Below are 19,667 nucleotides of genomic sequence, written 5' to 3' on the forward strand. Positions count from 1 at the left end.
ACTCTTCATTTTAATAGGTGATGACTGTTTTTTCTTCTGTACTATAGTTCCGCATACACACACCAAAGTATCACAAGGGAGACCGACTTAAGTGCATCAATACCACAAAATCACACCGGCACACTCTCACTGTTTGTCTTAGACCACTGAGATGTAGGCAAGTGAGCAAATGTAAAACCTGGCAGAGAACGTGGAAGTCATCCACCGCATGTTTTCTGCACTGCAATGATGATGTCACTTGTCAGCGCCTCACAACCTAAACCTATGACCGATTTCTGAGAGGAAGCCGGTGTTTACAGTGGTAATTGAGTGTTTCCGACACAACTGTTCTCTGGCGTGGTTTGTAAAACCAGATGAGGGGTGCAGCTCAAGTTTGGTAGAAAAGCAGCTGGCAAGCGGGGAGCAGGATTGTTTGTGTGTGTGGGGCAATCTGGGAACCCATCCATCAGCAAAGAAAAAGGTACCCTCTGCTGTTTGTTTCTATTTGAATTTGCCTCTGGGGGTACCCAGTAGAATGTGGATAACGGGATGTTGCCCTCCTCTTCCGGGGGGGGGGGGGGGGGGACATACGTGGCCGGTTAAGACACATACGTGGCCAGTTAAGACTCATGTGGCCGGTTAAGACTCATACGTGGCCGGTTAAGACTCACCCGTGGCTTCCGCGTGTGGTTAGGTTAGGGTTTGGGGTAGGGTGTCGGACTATTTCGTGTCGGACTGTTGGGACGTCGGACCAAAGATATGCACCCCTCTTCTGGTGGGGCACCATCAACATGTTCTGAATGCCGCTGCTGACAGATTCAGCAGCGCAGCACCGAGTCTGTTCGTGAGAAATTACATGTGTGTGGTGCTATATGCTGTACCTTAGGGAGGGAATTTTACAGACGGGAATTTGCAATTTACCTGTAAAATACATGAAGCTGTCAGCATTACTCCAGCACATCAGTACTCTTCACTATAGAAGAACTGACACGTCCATGAAGGTAACTCAGACAACCAGTACTCAGGGAGGTGACCGGTAAAGCGTGGACAAGCGACTACCATCTGAGTGAAGCCAGGCACCCACTCCCCGTCGCCCGTTGCCTGTTGTCGCGGCAACGTTGGCGCCTGTGACAGTGCCACACTCGACTCCTTCCAGACCACACGGAGGCCCAGACATGCAGTGCTATCACACAGATAGAAATAGTCGCGCTTTGATGTTATCGGCACGTTCAAAAAGTGACGGTAAGAGCTGCCCAGATAGGACCGGCTCAGCCCTTCAGCCTTTCAGCCCTTCTCAATTAGTCACTGTCGGGTGGTAAAGCTCGTCCCAGCCCGTGGTATCAGCCGAGAGTTAGCAGGACGAGGCGGCACAACTCTGTTTTCCAATGGGGCCGTGCATGGTGTGTGCAATAATATTCTAAGAAAAAACCTCAAATCCTCAATGTTGATTTAACTCTAATGATGAATAGGCCTCTATCTAATTGCACGCTATAGGTGAGCTATACATGTATCTGAGTAGTTTTAAAATGTTTATAGGACGAGGTACACCAACAGGCAAGTCAAATCCTCAAAGCACAGATCTAAAAGCTCACAATGTTGAGCTTGTAGGCCTATTAAAATGTGTGTAAAAGTTTAATAAATAACTGTTAAAATATGTTCTTGGGGCCTATTGGTAACTGAGTGCATACAAAGTACTGATAGTATCTATTGTAAATTGTATACAGTATATTGCAACAAAAATATTAAGTTGGTTGTCACAAAATCCAAATAAGGCACACCTGGACTTGTCTTTCAAGTCCAGGTGTGTCAGCCTTGGCAGGCCAGGCACTGAGTACCATGTGGGAACCACTGCAGTTCATCTGTCAATGTGCTTTGGAGAAAAAGAGTGGAATGACAATACAGACTCTAATAATTCAAATGCCAGCAGATCATTCACAGCAAATCATCGTCGTCAGGAAGAGGAATTAGATACCAGGTGGCAGTGAAAGAGAGAGCAAGATGATGAACTGAAGAGAGAGAGGTGGGGAGGGGGGGGGGGGGGTAGATTGTGTCAGACCGTTCTCTTCGAGGCAAGTAATAATAGCAATCTGATCTCCCCAGTGATCACATGCTCTGGTCATCGTTGCAGCTGTGACTGTGTGTGTGTGTGTGTGTGTGTGTGTGTGTGTGTGTGTGTGTGTGTGTGTGGGAATACATTATGTGTGTGTGCACACACGCTTACTGTAAATCCATTAAAGTTTAATATATGCTATAGACATACACACAGGTATGTGTGTCATTCTCGCACACATGCATGTGTGCACATGCACACACACACACACACACACACACACACACACACACACACACGCACGCACAGCGTGCACCTTGACCATGGCAGGCATGATGATCTGTTGGAGCTTGTCCCTCATGCCATCACGCATGGGAGCTTGTCACATTTCTTTTAAGATGGTTACATCACTCTGCATTAACATTGAATGTCTTAACAAGTACTCAGGCTGCTTCTTGGAAATGCCATGTAGGTAGAGTGATGTTTGCCAGTGGTGGAAAGTAACCTACATTTACGTACTGTACTCAAGTATTTTTTAGGTATTATTTGCACTTTACTTGAGTGTTTTCAATTTCCAATACTTTTACTTCTACTCCATTACATCTGAGATCCAAATATTGTTACTTTTACTCCACTACAATTATTTGAAAACTTTAGTTACAAGTAGTTTTTTTTTTGTAGATGTAGAGTTTTATTACAAAACATGCATTACCCACTTCAGCCCCGTGTACATTCCGGCCATTCGAAAATAGCTGATCCACAGGCCAAATGAGAAGAGAGACAGACATTGGCAATACAAGACAAGCATCTGTGCACCGACTGGCCATGTCACCATGCAGACTGACTCTTAGGCCTACAACACATTTAATGTTGGAGTGCATGTGTCTTTAAGCCCAAATGAGTACTGACAGCCTAATAAGACAAGGATATTTGAGTGACCTCGTTTCATAGAGAAAGGGGCTAATAATAGGCTAAATCTGGAGCTGTGCTGCAGCCAGTAGTGGGTTAGTGCTAAAAGCTACAATGAGTCATTCCAGCCAAGCAAATCCATGGAAAAAAAAGACCATACTTATTTTCTGCTGTCAAAAATGAATAACATGTCCCATATTGATGGCATGAGTGGATGGAGATGCATACAGTATGTTTTATCTCCCCTTGAAGATAAGACAGATGGGGTTTCTATCAAGAGAGGTGGTAAATGTAAATAAATACAAATTTAACCAGTGATTGGACTTTTGTGTACATTGCTAGCACAACAAATATGACCCAAATCAGCCTGATGGCACTATAGTTAGTTGCTGCTGCGAGAGTGAGGTCTAGCCAACACCAACTCGGGATTCCTGGATCGCTGCGCTCCACGAATTCCTATCCAACATCAGGTTCTTGAGCTTTGCAGTGTTGTCAGCCAAGCTGTCGCACCGCAGCACGTCTACATAGGTGGTACGCTTCTTTCCCCTAATGGCTTTGCCCTGGATTGGCTCCCATAGGGTCAATTTACTTGCCTCAAGTTCTGGGTGCCTGACGCAGTGCCCTGCCAGCCTCATCCTTCTCTCTCTGACTTTGTCCCTGACGCGTGGTAGGTCCCCATAGATGCGGTCCGTCCATGTGACACCTAGTGCCATTCGTAGCATTCTTGTGTAGACTCCATCCAGGGCTTGGCACTATAATTAAAGGCCATAATGGGGAAGTTTGACAAGTCATGAAGTTATGAAGGCTATGGTTATGCCGCGAGTCTGAGTCACAAACCTTGCCACAGACATCCACCGGAAATCTCGAATGTGGCCGCCTTCCACCTTTTGTGTGTAATGATAAATAAGTCAACCTGAGGTGTGCAAAATTAGTTCAGCACAAATTGTGTTTTGGCATTTGCAGCACCCTCTGGTGGACAGATGTTTCTGAGCGATCCTTGTAATCGTTTGGCCCAGAGCAACTACAAAAGTTCCATCCATCTATCCATTTTCAACCGCTTATCCGGAGTCGGGTCACTGGGGGAACAGTTCCAACAGAGAGCCCCAGACTTCCCTCACCAGAGCAACATTAACAAATAGCAACTTTCTCCTGGGGGATCCCGAGGGCCGAGACATTCCAAGGCCAGTGTGGAGATATATTCCCCCCCCATCTGGTCTATGGTCTCCTCCCAGTGGGACATGCAGCGAGGACCTCCATAAGAGAGTCGCTCAGGAGGCATCCGTACTAGGTGCCTGAACTACCTACGCTGGCTCCTTTCCAAGCAACGAAGCATCGACTCTACTCCGAGTATCTCTCGCGTGACTGAACTTCTCACCCTGTCTCTATTAAGGGAGATGCCGGCCACCCGTCTGAGAAAAGTCATTTCGGCTGCTTGTATAAGCAACCTCATTCATTTGATCATGACCACACTTCATGACCATAGGTGAGAGTATAGGAATGAAGATTGCTCAGTATAAATAGTCGGTATGTTTTTTATTTTGCTCATTTTAATTTGCGCATCAAACCACCGTGTTCAGCATGCATTGTGGCCTGTCTTAAAATATACCATTTTGACCTCTGTACTGTACTCTCTACTGTACTCAGTTGGTGTGCTTTTCCCATGACCATTTCACACAGGAAGCCCTCGAGCATCGGCTTAAAAATAGAGATGTTGTACATGTGCTCGTTGCGTCTCAGCTCTCCCTCTCCACTTCCAGTGGAGCCAGACACTTCACGCTGCTGTCTGCAAGCAACCGTTATCGCGAGTGTTCAACACCACCACTTCAACACAAGACTTCAAAATCTTCCACAATTTCTCAAAATGTTTCAAAAAACATAAAAAAATGGGGAAGATCGCAGATCTACACAACAATAGATGTCTGCTGCCTAGGATTATAAAATCCAGTTCAAAGCATTGCATCAATTCATGAAATAATTTACTTCATGTCACTAGAGGCACTGTTTTGACAATCATTTCTAATCAATGTAGCCATGCAACCAGCTAGCCAGATAACCTTTGTTGTTTGCTAGTGGGCCAGCATGCAGCTATGGTAATAATAGTCTTCTGTGATGTGGTCTAAATTTAGGATGCTAGATTAAAGCCTGTTTTATACTTTGTCATACGAAAATCTGTTATTTTCAGACGAGTGACATCATTGCACAACAAGTTACATACATATTGGTCTTAAATTGGGTCAAGGCTGTCTGAGTGCAAGAAGTTTGTAGATTATCAAGTAAAACTCACACTGCACAACATGGTGTATATTCATATGTAGGTGATCAGAAATGTAACATTTCCCAGTGACCCAATGGTGGATTCACGTGTGTGTGTGTGTGTGTGTGTGTGTGTGTGTGTGTGTGTGTGTGTGTGTGTGTGCATGCGTGTACGTGCGAGCACATACCTGCGTGCACGTCTGTGTGCCTGCGTGCTTGCGTACATGTGTGTGGAGGCCCTCACAACAAGGTGTGACTGTGTCAGAGCTGACAAGCTGACGACTGACACTGTTCATCACATATGGTATTATCTGTCAGCCGCCTCGGTCTGCTGCTCTCGCTCCCTATATACCTGCAGTCAGTGGGGGATGTGGAGGACAGAGAGAGGGTGGGATAGGTGACAGGAGGCCAGGGGACAGGCAGACAGACAGGTCCCTGTAGGCCTATACATCTCCAAAACAGCTCGAGGTGGCTTCCCCTTTCCCACGTCAAAGTCAGAAAGAGCATTATTCGCCTGTCAACCGAGATCATCTCGGCCCACTGTCTCTTTGTGGGTCTCTCACGTGCATGCTTGTGGGCGCACGCACGCACACACGCACAGACAGACAGACAGACAGACAGACAGACAGACAGACAGACAGACAGACAGACACACACACACACACACACACACACACAGACACGCATGCATGACTGACACCTATGGACATATCATCAGAGCTGATGTTAACAAGCTTGAGAAAAGTGCTGGGTGGAAAGTATAGTGTTGAGAGAGTAAATTGGGGAAAGTCCTTTTGTTGCAATGAACTGAACAGCAAAAAAAAAAGAAAATCGGATTTCCTTTTTAAAACGAGACCTACGTGGAAGCAACCATGAAACAAAATGCAGTTTCACAGATGTGTAAACACAAACAACCTCGACATTGAACACTGTGTCAGGAATCTGAAATCTATAAGACAAACAATCTGGTTTATTTTAGGAGGCCCGCGTGACCTCATCATAATAACCTCCCGCAGAGGACCAGCGCTAAAAATAGCAAAGACATAAACGTCCTGCTAACATATGTCCATGAAAGTGTGTGCACTGTGCATTCCCCAGATAAGAGCAGATGGCTCGCCGATTTGGGCCTCATGCGGGGGAAAAGACACAGTCAGTTCACACCATGTTCCATGCATGCTGCATCCATGCATGTATTGAAACACACCTGGCTGGGGGGACCCCTCCCCACAAGTACAACAGAATTGATATTGAGGATGTTTCTTGCACAGGCTCTGAAATGGTCACAATAAAGAGCAAACACAACTTTGTATCAAGCCACTGTTTTGACTTCCTATGCTTCGCAAAATAATCCATACCACCCCGGCTTCAAGATCAGAGTTGGATGACAATGTGGTCACAAGCAAGGAAGAGGTTATTTGTGTTGTATGGTGGATATGGTGAAAATTGCATTGAACTTAAGTCAATGAAAAAAACAACACTTTTGGGGCGCCTGCTGGCTTAGTGGTCCAGGCACAGGCCACATAATATAGGCTCTGGCCTGACAGCGTGTCGCATGTTCGAGTCCTGGTAATGACCTTTGCTGCATGTCTCTCCCTTCTCTCATTCCCTCTTTCGGGTCAATCTCCACTTGTATTATCAATGAAGGCAGAAAAGCCTAAAACAAATCTTTAAAAAAATTGTTTTCTCCTCGTTCATCAACAGAAGTGCACTGAGGACCCTAACCTCCTTTACATGGAATGTCAGAACATGTAGGTCAGCTCCAAATATGGAGATCTAGGGGTTTGCTGAGGTCAGATCAACATATGGAATGAATTCTGTACTGGCCATATACAGTATGGACTCTATTGAGTGGGTCTTGAATGTACAGGGTTTGATGAGGTCAGATCAACATAATGGAATGAATTCTGTACTGGCCATAAATGGAGCGTGTTACGAGGTGTGACTGACCAACGGGAGACTCAGGTTTTCACAGTAAACTGCGACATATGGTCGCAATAATGTATCATTTCCGGCCAAATACAACAAGACTGGGCGTTGGGGTGGAGGGGGGGGTGATCAGCTATAGGTCAGCAGGTAACAGGGGTTGCACGGCCAAAAAGGTTTGGGAACCGCGGGAGTCACTGGTTGTGTGCATGATGAGTTTTGCCAAAAGCACGGCACAGCTCTGCCTACTGGTTTTCACCGCTGCAGTATAGCAGAATGGTGGGTGGGGGAGGGGGGATAGAGAGGAGAGTGAGAGAGCCCACGACATCATCCTGTCTCTCCTCCAAGCCTTTTAAGGAGCTCTCTCTCTCTCTCTCTCCCGCTCTCTCCAGTGGAGGCCTGTTGAGTGCTGGCCCACTTTCCCATCATTCGGAGTCCCTGCTGCCGCTGCCCTGGGTATAGCTCACAACTGAGAGTGACTACTGGACACACACACACACACACACACACACACACACACACACACACACACACACACACACACACACACACACACACACACACACACACACACACACACACACACACACACACACACACACACACACACACACACACACACACACACACACACACACACACACACACACACACACACACACACACACACACACACACACACACACACACACACACACACACACAGTTGATTTCGTCAACTAAAACTATGATGATAAACGCTCACCTTTTTTAAATTGACGAAAACTACTAATATGTTAGGGGAGGACTAGTGGAGAAGAGATCCAGTAGAACTAAAAGACAAGTCATTTTACACTTGGTTTCACTCTGAAAATAGCCGGTGTACAAGCTCACAATGCAGATCTGCTATTTTCAGAGCGCACCCAAGCGCAAAATGATCTCTTAAACACTAGTCCCTCCCAAATATTTTAATCTGGTTTTTATTTGTTGACGATATTGTCCGCATATTTAGTCATATAGTTTTAGTCTATAATGGCTTAGTTTTCATTTAGCTTTTGTCAGTGAAAAAAGGTAGTCAAAAAGGTAGTCGACGAAATCAACACTGGGACACAGAATCCTGGCAATCTGTTTTTCTCACACAAAACATGTGTGAGAACACAACCTCTCAAAAATAACTCATTATGTATTTCAGAAGTGGTTATTGTTCACAGAGCAGCTGAAAAACTCAACGCTGCAGTCTGCACTTGAGACAGGGCAACGCACAGCGACTTGACTTGGCAATAGAGCACAGGCTAATAATGCCAACAGCAGCATGCCAACATAACAGTCCTTAGTTCGCACCACGCACGCACACACACGAACACGCACGTTGTCAAGTCAATTCACTGTGCGTTGCCCACTTGCCCTGCTTCAAGTACAGCTTCAGACAGCAAGCACCATTGTCGAGCTGTTCAGCTGCACTATAAACAATCTCACACTGAATTGCACAAGGGGATAAACTTTGAGTTGACAGTGACATGCTGCACTTTCCACGCACATGTTTGACAAAGCAGCTACGTACGCACACAATGGACGCAAATGCGTCCCATTAACTTTAACAATGACACATCTCCTCCAGGCGGCCTTGAGATGTGAAGACATGCCCGTCTTGGCCAGGGGAGAGTGGAAAGTACCAATGTCAACCAGCATCATTTACTTTTCAGTAAATCCAATCAACTTTATTTATAAAGCACATTTTTATACAACAAGGTTGAAACAAAGTGCTGTACACAAAGAAATACTAAAAACAACAACAACAGTACATAGACAGGGCACATAAGGACACAATGCAGTGGAAGCAGCAACTCTTAATCAGTATGTTCAAATGCCAAGGAGTACAAGTGAGTTTTCAGACGTGATTTAAACACAGACAAGGATTGAGAAGCTCTGACATGAGGTGGAAGTTCATTCCACAGTGTGGGTGCTACAACAGAAAATGACCTATCCCCCCGGGATTTCAGCTTTGATTTAGGGATCTTGAGAAGTGACTGGTCAGTCGACCTCAGGGCCCTTGTCGATACTTAATTGGGAGTTACAAGTTCCGAAAATCCATCCAATCCATCCAGCCAACATGCCAACCAGCAAACAAACCATCCTTTGGCTTAGGGTGGTTGACAACGGAGTACAGCAACTTGCAATGGGCCTGCTCTACAAGATTCGCTACAACACCAAGATATCCATGTAAAATACTTCCTTAATGTCAACGAAGTCCACAATCACAACACCAGAGGGAGTTCAACATACCACATGCAACCCAGATTCGGCTCTGTATCAACCTAGGAGGGGATAGCTCCCCTCAACAACCATCTCTGACATACATAATGAGCTCTTTTGGAGAGCTTCTGTTTTGTGTGACCAAACGACTACGATTACACAGCCCAATTCATCAAAAAGACGTCCCTGCTGAGGATTACATCACCTGAACCTAACATCCAATGCTCTCCAAATATAAAGCTCAAATCACATTCATGGGTATGGCTGTGCATGCCATTCTCTCTCTCTCTCACACACAAACACACACACACACACACACACACACACACACACACACACACGGTGTATGGAATTTAGGCATTTAGCAGACCCTCTTAATCCAGAGCGATTTACATTAAGCAAGAACAAGCACACATGGACACATACAAGGGTGGAGGTAATTAAGTGGTGGAAAATAACTACCGGTAAGTACATTTACTCAAGTACTGTACTTTTACTCCACTGCATTTATTTGACAGCTTTAGTTAGTTATTTTCTAAATTTGGATTATTATTACAAAACAGGTAACTACTAACCACTTCAGCCCTATATACATTTCGGCAATTTAAAAATAGCAGAAAACTAAAGAATGCGACATTCTGAATACTTTCTACTTTTGGGTATTTTAAGTACATTTTATACCAATACTTTTGTACTTTTGCTCAAGTAGGCCTACATTTTGAATTCTGGATCTGGACTTTCACTTGTAGGCGAACAGAGTATTTTACACTGCCGTATTGATACTTTTACTTACTGCAAGTATACAAAATGTGAGTGCTTTGCCTTTTCCCACCACTGTGCATTCAACAAGTATTGTCCCTCTCTTCACCTCTTCCTGGAAGCTATAATGCCTATAGTGTCTAGAGAGCAATGGGCTAGACAATTAGCCTGTTAGCCCCGCTGAGTTGACTCACCTAAACATTATAGCCTGTGCGGCCCCCGACTGGCTGCGAGGCCAGCCAGATGGAAGATGACAGCTGCAAGGCCCCCAATGCTATGTGTGGCAAACGTGTGCTGAAATAGACAAATTAATGGAAGGGGCTCAAGTCCAAACCATGCAGGGGTTCAACACCAGGCTCCACTTTAGCGTCGTGAGCTGTCATCCACTCGGCAGAGACGTCAATATTTACTGCTGCCATGGCACACAGATGATGTTCAATACAGGCAACGAGGGCAAGAGTCAAAGGGGTAATTTGAGTAATAATTCATGATCTCTGATGTGAGCTGGTAGATTATGGGTTCGGGTTCCCAACCACTGGTACTAGTACCACTAGTGGTACTTGAGCCCCCCTCTGGTGGTACACTGAGGAGTCGTGGAATGAATGAATATTTATATTAATACAGGTATTGTTGAATTGGTTGAAATAGGCTCTCCGTGCAGGTGTGCTGAAATGAGCATGACAGCACACCCCATGTTTTACAGTCTATGAGCACACCTAGCCGTATAGATTTTAGGACGGATCACGATTGGAAATATATCAGTTGCGCATCATGAGTCTCTTGTTGCACCTAGACCCAACACACCACCAGGCAACCACAACAAGCCAGCCAGCTACTCTGATGGCCGGGTGTGGCTCCCCTTTATTCAGTCAGCAGCCAGGTGTCACAGCTGTCCTGAATATGGGTGATTGGGGAGTCACATCACATGTCTAGGAAAGCTCAACTCACTACATATGCAAAAACATCATATAAAGATTTGGAAATCAAAATAAATAATATGTACAGAAAAGGGTTACTGGGGTCCGTTTCCAATTGCAGCCAGCCGTAGGTGGTCTTTGAGAGCGGTTTTGAAGGAGAGTATAGGGATTCACATTCCTTGATACTTTTTCACACACAAATCTTCTATTATGGGGTCCTCCCTGGTAAATGTTTCTTTCAGATGGGAGTCCGCAGCCAAATCCATATGAGATTGGGGCTCCTTGACATGAAAACTTTTGAGAACCACTGGAATAAAGCACTGTATATATCAAATATTAAACTGGGATCACTATGTGCATTTAAACATTTGCCAGAAAACACAGATAGAGTCCTGAGGGCCACGATGACAACAGGACCTAGTTATGGCTGCTTAGACAGGGTTATAAAAGGTAAGGCCAGTTGCTTCAAATCATCTCTCTTGCTTCTCAGGGATGTCAGTGTTTTGTTTCTTAAGCCCCAAAACAGTCCTCCTTCGTTCCTATGGTAACCGCTCTTCAATAACCCTAACAAAACTGTTGCAAATCCATCGACTCAACACACACACACACACACACACACACACACACACACACACACACACACACACACACACACACACACACACACACACACACACACACACACACACACACACACACACACACACACACACACACAAATCCTCTCTTTTTTAACTCGGGGAAACTTCAATTACCGCCGACCGACGACCACCACAAGGCCTATTATGGTCAAATGTGACGCCGTGGCCAGCCAGAAACACAGTCTCCTCCTCTCTAAATCTCACAGTGTTGTCTTCTGCTCAGGCTACTGTGACAAGACAAGGTCGGGAGAGGTCACGCCTCAAGGTGATGTGTTTCCACGCGGCTGTGGAGAGGAAAGGCACTTATATGGCGTGGTCTTTATTTATTGCTTCTGCTCTCCCAGCTCTGCCTGCCTCTTTCATGTTGAGCAATCTGGGTATCTTATAAAAAAAGACAAAATGAGTTATGGCATGTAGATATTGGCCTTCGAAAACCCTCTGCGAATGTTATGTACAAAATATACCATGTACAGAAAGAGCGTTTCACTGCAAATGGTTAACGGGCCTGGACAATGTGAGATGAGCTTGACAGCAATAAGAACACAGAAGGATTGTATGCTTTCAGTGGCTTGCAGAACAGGATGGGAAGTCAGGCACGATGCGTCAGCCTTAACATGTTTCCTATGTAGACAGAATGTCCCATTTAAAGTTTCAAGTGTATACAATTAATTTGAAAATAGCAGTGAGCTTGTAAATCAAATGGCCGAAATTTACAGGCTTCACTGGTTAATGTATGTTTTGTAATAATAATCTACAAAGTAACTAGAAACTAAAGTTTTCAAATAAATGGAGTGGAGTAAACGTACAATATTTGGATCTGAGATGTAATGGATCTAGTATTGTAAATACTCAAGTAAACTAGAAATACCTCACAATTGTACTTCAGTACAGTACTGAAAAAATGTATTTAATTATTACTTTCCAGTTTCCACCATTGGTGCGTTGTAGTCACTGGCACACTTATAGCCTTTTAGCACTGGAACATCTCTTCCAGTTATCTCCTGGTTCATAAACTGTTCAGTTTGTCATGCAGAAACTATGGCCTCTCATCCTAGAAGAGGAGGGTAAATGGCCTTGTGTTCAGTGGTGGAAAAACTACTCACATGGTAAAAAGTACCAAAAGTAGAAATGACTCATTATGCAGAATGTCCCCTATTTCAAGTTTTCACAAGTACAATATTTGCCTCTGAGATGTAGTGGGAGTAGAAGTGTTGAAAAATAAGTACCTTAAAAACAGTATTTAAGTACAGGTTTGAGTAAATGTACCTTACGTTACTTTACAGTTTACACCACTGGCCTCATCCCAGAAGAGGAGGGCACATGGGGTTGTGTTTACACAATACAGCCTTCAGTTGAACTGAATACGAAACACAAACAGTTATAAGAGTTATAAGAAATCCCCAGCTCTCGTTTTGCACTGAAATGTTTTTCGACCGACGACGGAGTGGATGATATTTGTTCTCTGCGTGGTCGTAGCAAAATAAAGAAGTAAGAGAAAAAAAGAAACATGGCCGAGTTGGGTCCTTCATATAATGACCCTAACATTTGAGCAGTCTCGATCTGTCACAGTGTTGTGGGAATAGATCCAAACTGCATCCTCCTCCTCCACTTGAGGTTCACTGTTACGCCTTTTCATGCTCACACTTCACTGCTGAAGATAGCAACCATTTGACCCTGGAAATGTCACAGTGTGTGTGTGTGTGTGTGTGTGTGTGAAACTTATGTACAGTATATGTATGTATATACAGTAGGTATGTAATTACACACAGACACATTTTAGCCCCTACAACATCTGGCTTTCAGAAATTACGTCATGTGGCAGCCAAGTATATGGACTTTTAATGTTTGTCTTTAAGCATGTCTCCAAAAAACATGACCCCCACTCGCAACGGCATGTGGCAGCCAAGTCTATGGACTTTTAATGTTTGCTGAATGTTTGGGTTCAATACCCTCCATGCTGCTGTGGGTTAAGAATCTCCATTGGTTCCCGACATGCGTGGCGGGTTAAAAATCACCCGTGGCTTCCTGTGAGGTCACTCAGGACCAGTATGGAGAGGAAATGAAAGCAAACTAAAACTATTAGGCATCAAGACTGGCTCATCACTGGAGTCCTGGACAGCCCCCAAGAGATGTCTTCTCTCTTCTTTTTTTTTAATAATAAAAGAAGCCAGGTGCCTTTGCAACCACTGCCGACACTAGTATAAACACCACTCTGCCTGCAGTAAAGTAAATGTCAGGCACAGGTAGGCACTGCACACACCACCACGCACACCAGCCATGACTCATGGCTCTGTATACAGATTCCCAAGATGCTATCTATCTTCGGCTGTTCTCTGGCCCAGGAATGGCCTTCTCTCTTCCCTCCTTTAAGGGTAACACTACCTTCGCTGACACTTTTCTCTTCCCCGGTGTCTTGTCTGACTGCAGGATGTGTGCGTTTGAGATTCTTATGAAGTGTTCCACTCAAAGCTCCTGGAAGAGAAAGGACGTTTCTCATTCGCACTTCCGAGCCAATTTCTTCGTGGCACGGTGATGCAGAAACCGCAGCAGATCATGGGAAAGTGAAGACTACAATTCTTCTTTCATACTCCTACAGTCCTCCCACAAACTATTGGATCTTGGTTTGATCAGAACAAATATTTGTTTTGGTCAGATCAAAGATCTGTGCCGCTGCGATTAAAGTTTATTGTAGGGCCAAGAAGTGTTGGTGTCCAAGAGTCTCCCCACATCCTCTTTCCCCGATACAGTATGTCCCATTCCCATGCCTCAGCTCCTCAATGTTGAACTGAACCGCATGATCTTTGTGGTGACGTTCACCACATGGGATCAAGATTCTGACTTTATACTGCGATTTGGTAACAGACAATACAGCAGCTTGTCATCATAGCCGATAGTATTGTGTAAGCTAAGTAGAATCGTTTTGCTACAGATTGTCGATTCTGATTCATTCAATTTACAAAGTACAGCGTTGTAAACTCATTTTTAAACACCAGAGTGTGCTAATGAGCATGGATTCAGGACAATGAATATGGTCACACTCACAGGCACTGTTGCTCCAAGCACCAGCCAGCCAACCAAACATGGCACAAACTCTGTTCTGGGGCCAGGGTCTGAGAATAGTCACACCAGGGGGACAACGTGAGGACCCCAGGAGCCATGTCAGTTGCCCCTGAGGGCCACATGCGCACGGTTGATCCAGATATGGCACAGTACACAAAGGTCACTGTATCCCTGATTAACACTGTTCAGGTCTGTCTGCAATATTTACACCAGCACAAAGGCAGCAGCCTAAAAGCACTCCAAACTTGACATGAACACTGTTCAGATGTCTTGCCATGAGAAGTCACACCCAAACACTGTCTAAACACATTTGGACTAATGTTACTTTTGTCATAGTAGCCGAATAAAAAGCTTACCGTTACCATACAATAAAGAACCTTTTTTTATGAGTCCCTGGGACAAAATGTTTGTGTTCGCTAATTACATACCGGTATTCATTGGGGGGGGGGGGGGGTCCTTGCCAGTTTGAGATCCATTGAACTTGGTCTTGAAATAGTCACTCAGCAGGATTCACAAGTGAAATTGAAAGTATTAAGGTAAATTAACCACTACGATTTTATATCAGGCACCAGTCAAAGCAACAATTACGAGTAGTATTTTAAAGCATCATGTCTGCAGTTGTCTTGTAAAGAAACTCAATGATTAACCTAAATGATTTTTTTTTTAAATATAACTTAACAGCACTTTTGTACAGTACTACATACCATTAATGTGGTCAAAATATATGTGCTGCCACATGCCTATGGGATAAACCCCAGCACATCTTTTTAAAGTGCTATAAGAAATACATAATTAAAGGGGATCCCAAATAAACAACATTCCAGGTAAGTGCCAATCTTATGAACAAAGTGACTCCATACAAAGACTTTCCTTAATCCCTCACATTTATTAACAAAAAGCTTGAGTGATTTAACGGTAGGACTTCTGGTAGCGGGCACGAGCTCCAGGTCCACCGAACTTCTTGGACTCGCAGCGACGAGGATCTGCAACCAGCAGGGTCCTGTCGTACTGGATCAGGATGTCCTTGATTTCCTTCTTGGAAGCCTCGTCCACATCTGGAAGGAGAGGGCTCAGGTTTTATACATGGACTCCTTATGCATGTTCTGACCATTGGCCCGATCTTGCCCCGATTTTTACCATTTTGAAAAACCTTTTAAAACTTAACAATCTAGAGCTTGTAGATTTTAAAAGGCTTCTTTAAATAGTAAAGAAAAGAATCACACCCGTGTGACGTGAGGGCAGCTCTTATCATACATCACATTCCGTGTTCAGCCAATCAAAACATCACAATTTGGTGCACACAAAGCTGGGCATAGGAGGGGCCCCTCAAAAATGGCAAATAAGTTTAGGGATAAGGGGTGGCGCAAGATATAGCCACATGTTTGTGTACAATATCACAATGGTTTTCAATTCAACCTTCACTGATTCAGTGTGTTGATAAAGTGGAAAGCTGTGAGAGTGTCATCAGTTCAACAATTACCTTAACGGGTGACTAATTGTCAACAAAAGATGGAAAACCAAGAGAAATAAACTATGGCAACAGAAGTATTATTTTATAGAAAAAGCCATTTTCCAGAATAAAAATAGAAGGCCAAGCCATAAAATAATGGACATGGCACTTTCACAAGTTATGTGAAAATAAAACAAAAAATAAAACTGGCCCTGTGCCATTTTTGTAATGTGGGCAACAGGTTCAGCTATTTGAGTATCCCTCCCTGCATTACACCATTCCCTCATATATTCTACACAAAACTCAGACAGCTACAGAACCCACTCAGGATACTTACACTTCTGGTAGTATGCGACCAGGGATTTGGAGATGGCCTGACGGATGGCTGCAAAAAGACATTTTTTTGTATGTTAAGGCGAGTGGTCCTTATAAGACCAATATCCTCAGTTGAAAATATAGTAGACGTGCATCCATTAAAAAAAAAAAACACATGAAATGGTTTTGCTCACCATAGATCTGTGCGACATGTCCACCACCCTTCACTCTGACTCGGATGTCCACACCAGCAAAACGCTCCTTGCCCAGCAACAGAACTGGCTCCAGAAGCTGAAAACAAAAAATATTTAAGGTTAAATGAGTGGACTTCATTAAATCAACCAGTGTTTTTTCGCACAGAATTACAATAAGCGCATACATTCAGCACCATTTCATTTAAAATACTGATGCTCTCTCTCAAGTTGTAACCACTAAACCATTAAAGATCCACAACAAGATAATTAAGCCAAACAGCATTCCGAATGTACAGTAACATGTCTGTAAAGAGATGTAAGTGAAGAAATTATTCAGAACCTAACTGGCAAATAAATACACTTATTTAATATTGTATTTTGCTGGTTTTATGAAATTATATTCAACTATTCTAGCCGAGGGAAATGAACGACGAATGCCTGTACTTGTTTGGTCATCACAACACTACTGATCTTCTCACAATACTATATACCTAAAAATCCTTTAAAAGCACTAAAGTAGAAAGACTGACAGCACACCATTGAAAGTAATAGCAAAAACCTCACAAGATGGCACCCCTACACATTTAGCAGGTCACTCACTTGATAGTCATCCCAAAAAATGTCATCGCTCTATCAATATCCAGGCAGGTATCAGGTAAAACTTATGACATTTAATTTTTGTAAATATTGCCGGAATCCTAGTACCAAGTTTAGCCAATCTTTTAGTGTGTTTAGTTAAGTTTGATCTTTGGCAAAAATATAACTAAACCGTTAAAGACAGACAAAGCCTCACCTTGTACTGGAGAGTAGCAGGCTCCACCATCTCCAGGGGTCTGCCGTTCACCTTGATGAGGCCATTCCCCCTTTTGCAGTGAGCTACTGCTGTGGCGGTTTTCTGCAAGAAAACCACGAACAACATGTCACTTAATGTGTGAAACCATCATTAGTGGCCAAATGTAAGTATGTTCCAAGATGTCTGTCACCGATTACAATATCTACTGTTAAGTCACAGATTATCACACCTTCCAAGGCTCTTGATTTATTTGATTTTCACAACAGAATATATACATATGCATGAGTTGGGTAACAGGACATCTGGGCACCTCAATGTAGAATTGGCTATTTTGTCAAATGTAAAAATATATACCTATATTTTTGAAAAATGGTCTGATGAAATGCAAAGTGATACTTTACATCCTTTTCAGGCTTTTACGTTTTATCTTCCAACATCTTGTTTATGCCACCAACATTTTGTAGCAATTATGGAAATATTAGACCTTAGTCTTATGTTTAAGCATCTTCCAATCATGTATACCGAGTTCTAGTCATTTTCTGGGAAAGATGACAGTTGTGCCGGTGAGGTGAGAAGAAACCCTCGCGGGGCTTATGTGAATTCAACCTCGCACTACAAATTTAATTTATCATCATCATTCGGTCAGACATCTGACTCTGTAGCAGTTTATAAACAGTATAGTAGGTTAAATTTAAACAATCTGGCTGCCATGTTCACTTCCCTAGGGCTGCGGGGCACAGCAAGGCCAAAGTTAGCATAACATCCTTGAATCAATGAAATAGATGAAAATGCATTAATTCCATTTTAATCCTCATCTCTAACCCTAACCGACAGACCCATACAGCACTACAGAGTAACTTTATATATTTGGTTATGTACATTGACTACATCCATTAGAGAAGAGTGAAACATTAGCTTAGCCACTGGCTAGTTACTTAGCTATCGGTGGGACGACAGGCGAGAGAGACAGAGACCACACGTGGAAATATTCTTCATATTTACTCACTTTGCGTCCAAAAACCTGGACAGATTGCAGGGGTCCTTTAGCCGGCATGATTCTGCAAACACAAAACGGGCAGTGAGAACATTAAACGATTAATTTAAACACGTTTATTTGTGAATTTTACTGGCTCTGGGGTGACAAACATACCGTCTTCAGCCAGAGAGCCGTACGGAGAGGCCGTACGGGGTTTCACACGCGGAATATCAGGGGCCGTTGCGACAGGCGATGACTGCTTTGCGGCCCAATTTACGACATCGTTTCCATGGTCCATCTCTTTTCATTATTTTTTTGTAGTTTTATTTTGCATTTTGAAAAGCTAAAAATAAAGTTTATGTATGTATATTATGTATATTTAAAATAAAATCGAATTGTCATTAATAAGGTACGCATACAAGAGCGAAGTATATATTTTGTGACTAATTTGTGCTATTTATTTTATATTGCTAGCGTATATTTGGGTGGATGCTATTTTTGCACAGTGATATGTGTTTGTGCTTTTGCATTATTTCGCTTTCATTTGTATTCTTTATGTTTTTGTCACACTTTTGTTGAGGCTCTAAGAACAGGAATTTCACTCTCTGGAGTCACTTTTGTCGCCATCTGGCGGTTGAGTACGAAATAACGCAGTGAGACAGAGCATATCAAATCCCGTTACACACTGAACAGTGGCGAGCTGTCAAATAAATCGTTTGTACAATGAGCAATGGCAACTTCAAGTATACTCTTATTCAGTCCATAGGTGCCCTTTTGAGACCTGAGTGGGCAGGGGTGAGGTGGGTTCGGTGAGTGAGGCCAAGTAGTAGTCGAAGAAACCTTGTACAAGGGCTCCTGTTAGGGTCTTCAAGGTGTTTTTGTCGACCAGTGAGGAGATCCTGTATAGGAATCCTATTCTTTGGTTGACTTTTTGGATTACATTGGTGGCCATTTTATCACCGGAAAGATTTGCCTCCAGGATGGAACCTAAAGTAATTTCATCTTTTCGTGTGATAATATTGTCACCTACTCTTTTCTAACCAAGGAGCCATCTGCCTTGCTGAGATTACTGCTTGATCCAAAAAGAATGGATTCAGTAGTAGACAAATCTCCAACTCCACAATTTTAAGAATAAACTCTTATAAACTGTTTGTGCATACAATATGCAATACGAATGAGAAGATATCAGATTCAGAACAGGGCAACAGGCGAGATC

At 43.4% G+C, this 19,667-nt stretch overlaps 1 protein-coding gene across 1 annotated transcript; it reads right to left on the reverse strand.

The window, feature by feature from the left end:
• Positions 1-15,589: 15,589 nt before the first annotated feature.
• rps16 (ribosomal protein S16) lies at positions 15,590-18,694 on the reverse strand. The gene is made up of 6 exons (XM_080757417.1): positions 18,626-18,694; positions 18,482-18,533; positions 17,476-17,577; positions 16,683-16,779; positions 16,511-16,558; positions 15,590-15,778 (listed from the first exon to the last, which is right to left on the reverse strand). The coding sequence occupies exons 2-6, from the start codon at positions 18,527-18,529 to the stop codon at positions 15,633-15,635; spliced, it is 441 nt and encodes a 146-aa protein (XP_080613543.1). The 5' UTR covers positions 18,530-18,533; positions 18,626-18,694; the 3' UTR covers positions 15,590-15,632.
• Positions 18,695-19,667: the final 973 nt, after the last annotated feature.

The sequence above is a fragment of the Protomyctophum bolini genome (assembly GCF_963924005.1).
Source record: "Protomyctophum bolini genome assembly, chromosome: 23".
Taxonomy (NCBI): domain Eukaryota; kingdom Metazoa; phylum Chordata; class Actinopteri; order Myctophiformes; family Myctophidae; genus Protomyctophum; species Protomyctophum bolini.